The sequence below is a fragment of the Bos javanicus genome, chromosome 4 (assembly GCF_032452875.1).
Source record: "Bos javanicus breed banteng chromosome 4, ARS-OSU_banteng_1.0, whole genome shotgun sequence".
Classification (NCBI taxonomy): domain Eukaryota; kingdom Metazoa; phylum Chordata; class Mammalia; order Artiodactyla; family Bovidae; genus Bos; species Bos javanicus.
In genome coordinates this window covers 43,727,695-43,740,935 of record NC_083871.1, presented here as the reverse complement: position 1 = coordinate 43,740,935, position 13,241 = coordinate 43,727,695, and the positions used below count along the sequence as shown (strand labels likewise).

Below are 13,241 nucleotides of genomic sequence, written 5' to 3'. Positions count from 1 at the left end.
GCCTAACTTGCTCCACGTGCTTCAACACACAAAAGAGACAGTGCCCCCACACGGATGTCTCATTATGCACCCCTCCCCACTCCCCCCCCACCCCCCGGGGTGTTTTTCACCGCACAGCTGTGTTGAGGGGTGCGCTGTGCTAAGTTGCTTTGGTCGTGTCCGACTCTTTGGGACCCTATGGACTGTAGCCCACTAAGCTCCTCTGTCTATGGGATTCTCCAGGAAAGAATACTGTAGTGGGTTGCCATGTCCTCCTCCAGGGGATCTTCCCTACCCAGGGACTGAACCCACGTCTGTTACATCTCCTACACTGGCAGGCGGATTCTTTACCACTAGCGCCACCTGGACAAACAATTCGAAGTTAAAGGGAAAGTAGAGGCTCTCTGTGGTGTGGAAACCAACGCTTAACAACGAATGTCAGGAGGGAAGTGAAGTTTCAGGAATTATTAACTGAGTTTACCATTTAGCCAAGATGCAAGTAATTTTGTACAAAAAACATCAAGTGGTTTTACTATCAAGCACAAAAGGGTCTCATTTAATTCTAAATGTGGCCTTTACTGGGCTTGAAAGATCCATGTGCTAGGAAACGTTGGGGCCAGAGGTCAAACAAAAGAGCCCAGAACATGGTGGGGAAAATAGCTGTGAAAACTGTAACAGAAATTACGGTGAAATGTGACAAACAGAGTTGCATTCTGTGCTTGGCATATGCGATGCATACGTCATGAGTCCTAAAACCCATGTTCAGTCTGAAAACCCAGGGTCCTGATGAGAATCACTATTTGTTGGAGACTGTGTATAAAAACACGAGAGACCTTGTGACGGGAGTGTAAATGCAGGCTCCTCTCTAAGCAAATGTGGGAGCTGCCTTAGAGTAAACCGCTGTTTAGTCCGGGCTAAGTGTCTGTTTGTTGTTTCTATTAAAAATTTTTTTGAACCCAAACAGCACGTTGAAGAATGTGTGATTCTCACCATTTATAGAGATTTTGCTACAATTAGAGCATATAATTCAAGCCTGGAGTAAGGCATTATATAATCTTATTTTGGTCCTATCTGAGGGAGTTCGGTTGAAAAGAAAACCTGGGGAAGTCTTTGTCAGAACAGGACATCGGGGTAACCCTATTTGTGAGCAAAGTTGTAGGCAGAATTCTCAAATAACAACAAAAAAAATCCAACCTTATGGACTATTTCTTTCACTAGAAATGAGGGGTTTTTAGTACTTAAGTTTAAAATGAATTATTTGCTTTGGGAACACTGGGATAGGACTTACGGACTCCAGAGCTTAAGGACTGCTCTGGAGACTTGATGTTTGCTGGTTGTAGCGGTTAGCTGGATCTACCCAAGAATTTGTCTTATGATATTAAACTCCACTCTGAGCACCTGGATAACAGGATGTTGTTAGAAAACTCCCTCATAGGGGTCAACATCTTCTGTATCATCTCTAGTTTGAGACAAGAGAACAATCAGACAGTGGAGAAAATGGCTTTGGCATTTAGCACCAGCTTCATAATGGGAGAGGTTGAGGGGTCACAAGCTTGACTTGAATCAACACCATCATGCTATGAACACAGGTGACTGTCTCAGTGAGGAGGGACACTGAGCTGAGTGGGAGCTGAGCTGAGACTGTCACAAAAGCCTGAGACTGAAAAAAGGGAAGACAATCTTATCTCCTTTCTTTAATTTTAACGGTTGCAAGCCTGAATGGAGAGTGATTCAGATCTGATGGCCAAGGGTGAGCCGGCTTGAGGGGTGAGGCTCATACAGCGAGAGGTCCACAAAGACACAGAGAGGACGAGAAACTCCTCGGGTCTTTACAGGAGAGCTAGAGGAGACAAAGCCAGCCATCCCCATGGCATGAAATTACCTGAGATGACACTGGAAAATACAGAGTCCTGGGCCAAATCGACCCAATCCTGTGTGTATGTATATGTGTGTGTGTGTGTGCACACATATGGTGCATGTGTGTGTGCAGATGTAAAACCATGATGTGAGCTTTCTTTCCTCTTAACCTTAATACTTTGATCTCCACTCCTACCCACTCTCTGCTCACCATGTAAACAAACAAACAAACCTTTTCTTGATTCTGTGACTTCTCTGAGATCTATTTCAATGGTCTTACAGAACTCATCAGCATTTCATCTAAGAGGCTACCTTCTCCCTGGACTGTGGTGGAAGCAGCCCTTGCCCAGGAGAGCTCAGCTTCATATTAGGGGAGGCAAGAGAAAGTTTTATCAGAACCTAAATCCAACTGTCCAGCATGAGTTACTGGAGGAGTTGGATTTTTTAGGTTTTCCAAGATGCATGTGGAGTCCTTCTCAGTGGGGTTTGGGAAAGATAGCTGTTCACTCATTAGTCTCCTCCAACAATGTACTGTTAAGGAACTGAAAGGAGGTCAGACCTCAAGAGCAAAACTGGTTTTTCTTGCTTGATTTCTTGGTTACTTCATGGTCTAATATATTTTATCAGAGTCTTAAATACCTAACAAGTGTCGACTGGGGGAAGTGGGTCACTTAATATATCTTGAAAGAGAACAGTGTATGTTGCAAAGACTATCAAGAAGGAATATCATCATAGTCCAGGGTTTCCAATAAAACATATGAAGAAATGGGATTTCACCCTCATTTTTAAAGCACCTTAATAAACGAGGTTTTGGCTGAGCAGCGGGGAAAAGAATTTCAGAGTTGGGCATCCTCAAGGAAGCCCCTGGGTATGACTCCATGAAACAGGAACCTATTGGAAGTTTCATGGTTTGAACATTTCCTGGGATTCCCTAAATTCTGAAGAGAGCAGTCTGGAGCCTTCTAGCCAAGGAAGGACTCTGTTCTCTGCAGGATGCAGCCAGAGTGCTGCCTGACTGCCTGTCCTCTTCCCTGGTCTGGGTCAGTCAGGGTGAACTGGAGTGATTTGTGGAACCACTCATGGAAAAGGGAGATACACTCAACCATGAATGTCAGAAGCTGAAATTAAATTTCAGAATTTATTATTGAAGCCAGCCGCCTTTTGCCCTATTAAAAATGCAGGTGAAATAGTGCAAAGGCTATGGAACCATTTAAAGTTCCCATAAATGTGGTCTCTGAGGAAGAGGCAAAGGCAGCAGAGACTCTCCCCATGTCTGTACCATGGACACCTCAGGCTGTGAGGTTACAGTGCTCCAGGCTCCATGCTGAGTGCCACGGGAGGGGAGGAGCAACGATCAGCAGATTTGCTCAAGAGAATTCTATCTCACTAATTTGGAACTGAGAATAATTCAGCCAAGGTATAAGCAGAAATTTATCCATACTCAGCGAGTTCATTCTTCAGGAAAAGTACAAATTATTAGTACAAATATTACAAAGGAAATGCTTAACAGACAAAAGAAGCCAAGGGCTTTTCAAAGATCCTTAACCCTCTAGATGTATTTATTAAAGCCACATATAACTAGTAAAACTAATAATTTTTTCATTAGAGTAGATCCTTTGAGATATTTTAATTAGTTACCCCTCTATTAAAATCAACTGTTACACATATGCTCATTTTAGACTGTCAGCTCACAGAAGGCCAGGACTGGGTCTTACTTTCAGTGCCTGCAAAGTGCCTTGAACATAGTAGGTGCTCAGGAAAATCCTGATTCAGTTGAGGAAATAGTAGTGATATTAATTAATGATACTAATTACAGGATCTGCCTCACCTCATATGGAATATTTATTTGGTAGGAGTACAATGTCTAGAGCTGACCTTTGTATGATCAGAGGAAGAAAGGACTTGAACAAATAATTGTTAACAAGATTATAGGAGCATGCTTATAACAGCCACATGCCAATGCACATTGTTAAAGAAGAATACATGAAAAAATAATGTTAACTGCCATACAAGTAGAGACTGGTACAGCTTAATCTGTTGCTCTGATACTACTGTAAATCATTTTCATTTACCGATTAAAGGAAGACCTTTAACTATTTAGCCCATTCATTTCTTCAGCTAGAGTGTGAATGCAGTATGGTTCAAACAGATCTTTTCTTACCTAATGCATTTTATTACACTTATAAAACGTAAACAATTTCATTTCTCATAGGCCTTATATTAGTCAACACCTATCAAAGATGCAATTAACTTTGAAAATGGTAGTGCAGGAAGAAGTCTAACTCATGGATTGATGATTTCTTTCCCCAAAGGGAGATGTGGGCATTAGTGTTAATTGTCCCTAGGCATTCTGAGAATTGTGCTTCCTCCTGGGAACCCTGTCTGGCCTCCTAAGACGATTGAGGCCATTTACAATCAAACTTACTTCAGCATTCTTGTCATAAAGACCTGGAATGCTGCTTAAGAGAATCAACAGGCCAGACCACCAACCAAAAATGGAAGGCATAATATATATATATATATTTTTTAATTTTGATGAGCTCTGAACAGCAAGTATAACCGGGGAAGGCTCTGCATTGGCCTGAACTGCCGGTGGAGGACATCTTTTTCATCCAGTGGCACTTCTGTTTACCAAGGCCCTGGCTCTGTGGCTCAGTGTATACATCAAGTGAACATTCCTTACAATCCCTGAATGCTGATGAAGGAGTTTATTTGCATAATACATTCCTATGCAGCTTTAGAATCAGGATCCCTGTTTTCTTTTCTCTTAGACTTTTTAGATTTAATTGGAACTGCAACAGTCAGTGTTAAGGAGGGCACCGCTTGCTTCTGCTGCATCCGTTTTTGATCCTTTCCTCAGTATGGTAGCATCAAATTGCCTTCTTCCTGGCAGGTGTTGAGATGTATGTGTCAGGGGAGGGGGAGCCCAAGCTCTCGTTGAGTTTACAATCAACAAATTCTTATCCCAAGGACTAGAGTGCAGTTGAAGTGCCCATCTCCTGAGCTGCTCTTTCAAGGACTTAACTATGAAAGCAGCTTCTCCTTCGAAGCCCTTATTATCTCCCCTCCCCTGCCACAGCTGCTCAGCCACCTCTGTGAGCAGCCAGTATGCTTGCTAGTGGCTGCCTTTGCTTATTCTTGCCTCTGGATCGGCTGAGGTGTGTCTGCCGATTAGTCTCATGGTAATTATGGATGGCGTGTTTGCAGCATATTTATTCCCTTCCTCAGCTCACTTGGCTTCACACTGACTTTGTTTAGTCAACAATCTGACAGATTACCTGGGGTAATTTTTTCTTCCCATTGTACCTGTGCTTATCTCTCTGTCACAAACCACCTTAAGGACTCTGAGCCAGAGTTTTTGTATTTCTCTGGACTGAGATCAGCTTTCTCCTGACATGTCCAAAAGTCCAGATAAGGGACGGCTTCAGAGCTGTTCTGAATTCTGAATTCTGCAGGTATCAGAGGTAGGGCTGAGGGTTATCACCTAAACCCCTTCCTAGCCTGCTGTTCACCAGTCTCTTCACCTTCAGAGTTCACTCTCACCCGGGCGGGGTTAAGCCTGAACACTTCCCTAACTGGTAAAGTCTCTTCTAGATTCTGATAAACTCCCTTTAACAATCTTTTGAGACTGGATTTTATGCCAAGTTTGGGATCTTAAAGGGCAAACAAAGGAAACAAACATAGGATTAAACTCATAGTTGACAGAGAAATCAGTTTTCCTGTCGTTAGGGTGCATTTGGACAAAGTGGATTTTATTTTTGGTTACATCTACTATAAGTCCAAGCATTTTCTTTCACTGCTCTTGTTGCTATTGTTTTGTTTTGTTACCTGCACCCCTAGCCACTCCCCCACTTTTTTTATGTCCAAGATAGACTAGAGTATATTTTAATAAAAATTTTCATAAAAGTACCTTAATAAAAATATACTCTATCTTGGACAAAAAAATTCTTTGTCATGAGATAGTCGATTTAACTGATGCTGGAGAAATTGTGAGTTCCTTAGCTGCAAGTACAGACACTGGGGGCATCTATAGAGTCTGTGAATGTGGCCACTTTGTGGCTTGTTCCTGGTACCGGAATGCATGTCCAGAGCAGGGCTGTAACTGATACCTCAGAAAGGCCTCCTCACCAGTCTGGTTCTGGGCTGGCATCCGGGAACATGACTGGTAATTCGTTCCCTCACTAATATAAACCTTTCCTAAGTGATACAAGTCTCTCACTGAATCTCAACTGTTTGCTCAAGCAATGTGGTTTATGCTCAGCACCTGCTGTCCTTCTGGGAGTCTGGGATTCTGGTACGTGCCAGGCAGAGGGTGCCAGCTTGACTGGCCTCCAGGAGAAACCATGGGCACTGAGTCTCTTATGAGCTTCCCAGGGCAGCCATACCATCAGGGCAGCAATATTATCACACATATGCTGCTGCATTCTTATTGCTGCATGAAGAATGCTCTCTGGGTGACCCCTCATGGGAGACAGAGAAAGCAGAAGGAAGCCTGCATGTGGATTCCTCCAATTCTACCTGTGTTATTCTTCCTTATGATTCTACTGGGTATCCTTACTATTAATACATCAGTGTCATAAATCTGAGCTGTGACCACAACTATATTCTGTGTGCCAGGAGTCCTATAAGCAAATACCTGAATGTGGGGTGGCCTTGGGGACCCCTAAAACAGTTCCTTCATGAGGCACTGTGAGGTTCCAGAAATATCATTTGATGGAATTATCCTCAAAAATGCAGATCTGATCCCTACTTTCTTGGTTTTTCATGCAAATAACCAAACCATACCGAACCAACCAAACCATAATTTTGGTTTAGAGTTTCCTGAAGAACTAATGTTTACTTAGTTTATAACTATTCATTTACTTCCCTAAAGGAGATTGCTTTACTCTATTAAATTTGTTCTTTTATGACATAATCTCTAAAATTACAGTCACAATCCATGTCAAATCTAACATCAAAAGTAGCTGACAAGCTCTACTGCTACCAGTGTGTATGATTTTTATATTACATTTTAGAAGAAATTATTTAGAAGAAATTCTGCAATACTGCTAGAGTTAACAATATTAGTTAATATTCAAAAGTGTGTCCAGATATTTAACAAACTCTCTGTGTTGGTTAATTTTAGAATTTAACTTTAACTATATATTTTCAGATGATGTTAAGAATTAATGGGATAATGTTGACATGGTCTTGAATTTTCATGCTGTTCAGAAACATATTTTTATTTTTTTGCCTTGAGGCAGCTTCGTGCTGACGCATCACAGTCTGAGTTATGCCACATGTTGGTCGACAGACTGTTTTAACTGCTCTCTGTAGAGCAGCAGTTGGTGTGGTGGGTGCTCAGAATAAGGACCAAATAGTGATTCTACAAAAAGAATAGAAAGTTCAGGACAGCCATGTTATTCAGATTAACTTTTTAAAGATTAATCTGTTAGAACAATAAGAACAACATTAATTCTATGAGAATTCCTGGGTATAGATAATAGGTCTTGGCATGGAAGGAAACACACCTTGAAAGCAAGGTCTTTTGTAGAAGTGATAGAATTTCACTGGTTGGTTTCACATTACAGAATCCCTTCATGCCCTAGGGTGCAAAAAATGATTTTATTTCAAGAGTTCAGATTCTTTACAAAGGGAAGAAGGCCAATGCCATTGAACAGGCTCAAGTCTGTGCTTACTGCTAATATTAATAATTAAAAATATTTTATTAGATCCAAGTATTAAGAATGGGAAGCTGGGATGAAATATTTCCCTGGGCATATGGTCAGCCCTAGAAACTTCTAAATGCTGCCCTACTCTTAATGTGAGGACTTGCCAGCCCTTCTTGTAGGCTTTCAGTATGTTCAAGACCCTGGAAACATAAAGAATTTAAGGGCCTTTGAATTCAGATATTTAAACTGAATTCAGGATTATATCTGTCCTACTAAATAAGCATTCAGTCAATTATTAGGTAACTTAGGCAGAAAGCACAGTTTAAGAGGAAAAAGTACTAGTTAGATTTTCAAGAATGGAAGAGTGAAAATGGGAGTCAATTTAATCTAGATCAACATCCTCAGCTACTTATTCAGATCAGTGGTTAGATCTTATTTCCCTAATCCAGACACTTACTATCTGTGCTACTCTTGACTGATGTCTGTCTGTCTCTCTGTTACTCCCTGAGATTAAAGACAAGCCAAGGTTTCTCTGTTTCTCATGTAAACATCAGATAACAGTTTCCGATATACTAGGGTAATGATGTTGGCTGTACCTTAAATGGGCTTTTGGGAAATAACACTGTTAAAGACTTCCGAAGGCAAATCTATGAATTAAATTGCACTGCAAAGCCTTCCTCACAAGCATCTAGATACACATAAGAGTGAACTTTTGGAATATCCCTGAACTCCAAGGCAATGCAACCACTACCTGAACTGAAGTTTATGTTTTAATCTTCATAGCCTGAAGATTTGGTCTTGCTGGTCCCTTGGCTCAGGTTACATATCCCACAGGACAGTCTGATGCATGAGTCATTTTAGGAAATAATTGATAAATTACTGTGGACTCAAATGAACAGAGGACTATCAGTCAAATAACAGAAGTTCCAATATATAAATTTAGCCAGATCTCCCAGCACACTCAGAGATGCCTTGAAAGGTCCTACATTTGCTATTTTCAACATTACCTAAATAAGGGAGCAAAAGAAAGAGCTCACAAACATATAATATATACCTTGTCCTTAAATATACATGTGTATAGATCTATGTCCACTGATCACTAAATATATATTTAGGTAGAATTAGAGAACTTATGTAGCTTTATAAATAAGCATAGGCATTTATGGGCACAGAAGAGACAGAAAAGACATGAATCAAAATGTGAAACGTACCATACTCTGGGACCTGTCCCGTCCCACGCTTCAGCAGTAGCCTCACTCTCCTTCCGCCTGATTTGATGAGCTCTATTGCTCTGGCGTGGGTCATGTCTCTTGTGCTCTCCCCATTGATTTCAATGATCTGATCTCCTACCTGTTAATTAAAGAAACATCACGTTAGCCAAAGATGGTTTTATTCAAGTTGCATTTCCAACAGAGAAGCACCCATAAATGACCAGTTTCCAGAGAGCAACAGAAAGGCTTGGTTGCAGCTTGCTGCTCCTTAGTAGAGGCTAATCCCTGGCTGCATCCTGAATCTGACCACCAAGCTTTATTTATCTTTGTAGAAATTCAAATATTAGACCATGAAGGTTGTGATGCTATGTCACTTATATTTAGCCAGTATGACAGAGGTCATAATTAAACTATTTAGGATTTTCTTAAAAAATTAGGGGATGTGTTTGATGCTGCAATTCAAAATAAGCTGGCATCTTCGCTTTGAGTCAAGAAGTAAATATTTTAAGGACTTTTCATTGAACACAGCTGCTAAGCTGCTAAGTCACTTCAGTCGTGTCTGACTCTATGAGACCCCATAGACGGCAGCCCACCAGGCTCCCCCGTCCCTGGGATTCTCCAGGCAAGAACACTGGAGTGGGTTGCCATTTCCTTCTCCAATGCATGAAATCGCTCAGTCGTGTCCGACTCTTAGCGACCCCATCGACTGCAGCCTACCAGGCTCCTCCGTCCACAGGATTTTCCAGGTAAGAGTACTGGAGTGGGGTGCCACTGCAGGATCTAATTCAGTGTGTTGGGTGGAATGATTGGTTTTTGGGCTTCTCTGAGAATTTTTGTTATGCATCATTTACTTACATTTCCCTGGGTGATGTTGTGATATTGCCTTCTTTGTAAATAGTGGTTGGTTGATTCTCAAGTTTGATGATGAATTTTCTATCACAGTCCTTTGAATTAAAAATGACTCCATTCTCCATACATGACTAATGCCCTTGCTCAATCTTTGCCATTCTCACATCTGACTGTCAGAAACTCTTTGGTTAAATACCAATTCCTCTTGAATTGTTGACAATACCTAGGCATGTCAACCCACTTCAGTAATCTTGCCTGGAGAATCCCATGGACAGGGGAGCCTGGGGGGCTGCAGTCCATGGGGTTGCAAAGAGTTGGACATGGCTGAGACAACTGAGCATGCGTGGGTTCCATAAGCAGCTCCCGTTATCCTTTGTCAATAGATATTTGGAATAAAAGAGGTTCAACCATGAGCACACCATGTAACTCCCACAGTATTATTACTGTCAGGAACCTTTAAATTAAAATATGTTTCATTTCAGTGCAAGTCACTTAAGACAAATTAGCCAGGAAAAGCACAATGAGTTGCTTTGCAGAAATGCTATTTTAGGTGGGTTCCTGAACTTGATAATGCAGACAGAATTGCAAATAAGCCCCCTTTAAGGGAGCACTATCAAAGTGAGTGCTATAGGCTGGACCGGAACAGGAACAAAAAGTTGCTGTCACAACAGCCAAAGGGTAGAGTAAAGTGGGAGGAGGGGGGAATAAACACATGTTTATTATAGTAAGGAAGTGATGTATGTGCTTGTGTGTGTGCTACGTCACTCCAGTCATGTCTGACTCTGTGTGACCCTATTGACTGTAGGCTCCTTTGTCCATGGGATTCTCCAGGCAAGAATCCTGGAGTGGGTTGTCACGCCCTCCTCCAGGGAATCTTCCTGACTTAGGGATCAAATCCACGTCTCTGCATCAGCAGGCAGGCAAGTAGGTTCTTTACCACTAGCGCCATCTGGGAAGCCCATGGAAATGATGCCTCTACCTAAATCGGATTCCCTAAGGGGCCAGGACTTCAGTGTAATGAAAGTAAAGGCTCCCCACTTCGTGTACTCGGTGGCCTTTGGAAGCACTGTTTCAAGGCAGTGGAAGAGGCTGGCCTCGATGGCACAAACTCCACATAGAAGAATCACTAAAGACAGGACAAAATTAATTTGTCTTAGGGCCAAGGTTTGCACCAGTTTTCTTCAGGTCTCCTTTACGGTCTCCTTTCCCAGGAGGCAGCAGGCACAGCCTGAAGTCCAGCAGCTAGCCTGAGGTCAGGTATCCAAGCCAGTGGCAGAAGTGGGACCAACTAACCCTCTCTCAGCAATCCTCGCCTGTGACTGAAACCCCAAGACCCAGCATCACATCGTAGAAGTAAAGCACAGGTTTCAGTGAAGCTGTTATAATAGAGTCTTCATTCCTGGCTACTCTCTTCAGGTTCACATACCTGACTGACTGCTAAACATCTCCTCCACTGGGATGTCCAGCAGGCCACTGCAGCTCAACACCAGTCGATCGGGCTCACCACCTTTCTCCCCAGATAGTCTGTCCTCTCAAGTCCTCATCCTGGACAACAGCGCCACCATTCACCCAAGATAGAAACCTGGGGCTCCTGTTGAGCTCCTAGTTCAGTTCCTGCCTCCATCTGGATTACTCCCACCAATATCTTCACATGGTCACCAGCAGCATTCTTCTGAGGGAAATCTCCCCAGATGCATCATACTCACCGAGGCGGCTAGGGCCTTCCATATGCCACTATTTCCTTGCCTTGTCTTCCCAACAGGCCTGGTGCCTTCCTAATCTTCCCTCAAGGCCAACCCAAGCTCTTCTCCCCAGGGATGACTTCCTAGACCCTGTCTTCTCCTCAAGCAGAAGTATGCAATCCCTCTGCTCAGTTATCACTGCACCCCACTCTGTTATCTATCACACCTCATTAGGGAATTATGCCTCTTTGTCTTCCCTCTTAGACTTTGAACTTCTTCACTCATCAAACAATTTCTGAGCACTTATTATGTTTCGGACAGTCTACTGGGAGATCGGATAAACAGTGACAAAAAGTATAGTTTTTATTTACAACACATTCTCAGTCTAGTTGGGGAGAAAGTGGGTAAATAAGACAGTTACTATTCAATATATTTTTGCTGTGACAGAGGTGTACACAAAGTGCTAATGAAAGAGAAGGGAGGGCCATCTAAATTGGAATAAACGTGGCTGGTGGTCAGAGCTTCCTACAGGTACTGACATCTCAACTGGATTCTGAAGTATCAGCAGGAGTTCCTTTGGTAAAGGAAGAGGAAAAACATTCTAGGTAGAGAGGACAGCATATGCAAAGAGCCTGAGATCTGAGAGCATGGTATATTTGGGGGAACTGCTGGTAGTTAATTCTGCTACTCAGGGGTTTGGGCTTTATTTTAAAGGCAACAGTAAAGCACTGAAAATATTGAACAGGGGGCAAGCTGACCAGGAAAACAGAGTGGTGTTTGGAAATTTCCCTGAGACGTCAGTATGAAGAGTGGACTGGAGAGAAAGTAGGAGATTGAGGAATGGAGCTGAAGTTGTGAGGTGGTCATGGTGTTTATTCAGATGAGAAATTGGAAGACGTGGGGAAGAAAAATCATAGGATAAATGAGGGCAGGGACTAAGTCCCATTTGACTATTTATCTTGTATGGGGTTCACTGTACATACTTGTAAATGAATGAATGAAGCATTTCCACACAGCTCATCTTGAGACCCACGGGGGGAGGGGGTTATATGTAATCTTGATCCAAAACTCAAACCTTGACAGACACCACTGCCTGAGGATACTTCTCTCCCAAGACTGACATTTCAACAAGAATTGTATAGAAGGATTCTTATGGTGTGAAAGAAATATTAATAGCCATACTTAGAAAGTTTGATGCTTTCATTCTCTTGACTATTTGTTATTTTCCCTTTCCCTTACTAAGAGCCATGAGAATTAAGGGAGGAAAAAATAGCCAGGGAGAGGTGGTGAGTTGGAAGATTGTGTAGGAGTTGGAGGAAGAGAGGGTTCAAGGGCTTCACAGGGCTGGGTGCAGTGTCTCCAGTGTGGGGTTTTCAGGACTGGGCTCTGGGAAGATTTTTATTGAGTTTTTGGAAGTCTGAGCTGACCTCTTGGGGCTTGGCAGCATTCCATGTGGGATCCCCTTAGAAGCAGAAATAACTCTGATGCTGGTTGAACTGAAGGTCCTTAGCCCCTTGTCTAGGATTTTCAGTTTCTCCCAAGCCCCTGTCCATGCCAGGGAGCCAGGGAGCCAGGGAAACAGTCTTCCTGCCTCACTGGGAGCAATGGAAGTTTGAAACAGTCCAAGATCTTGGCAAGCTCAGGAAAAAAACTTGATGGTGGTGGCAGTGAGATAGATGCTGGTTGGGCAATAAATTGGAAATGCTGCCACTGTTGAAGATGTGAATCTTACAGGTATTCTGGGCATATTGCACAAGTGGTTAAACTCATTTGGACCTAGTGTCAGAGGTAACAAGGCCCAGCCAGGAGATGCCCATCTATCCTTGTGAAATGACACAAATGCTAAAAAGGTTTACTCTTCACTCTCAGTCCAATATCAGTCTTATACATACTTATTTGACATGGAACTCCATAAAGAAATTTGAGAAATGATTCTTTTCACTTTCATCCTGTGAGCATCCAGATGAATAAGAAAATGAATTTGTCAGGGAAAGAAGAGGTTCTCATTACTT

General features: G+C 42.4%; 1 protein-coding gene across 14 annotated transcripts in view; it reads right to left on the bottom strand.

Moving 5' to 3' along the window:
- MAGI2 (membrane associated guanylate kinase, WW and PDZ domain containing 2) overlaps window positions 1–13,241 on the bottom strand; it is a 1,471,158-nt gene that overhangs the window by 77,120 nt on the left and 1,380,797 nt on the right. For all 14 annotated transcript variants that reach the window (XM_061413833.1, XM_061413837.1, XM_061413836.1 and 11 more), the window contains one exon: window positions 8,699–8,837. In XM_061413833.1, the coding sequence (XP_061269817.1) occupies window positions 8,699–8,837 (139 nt within the window). The remainder of the gene's footprint in view (window positions 1–8,698; window positions 8,838–13,241) is intronic.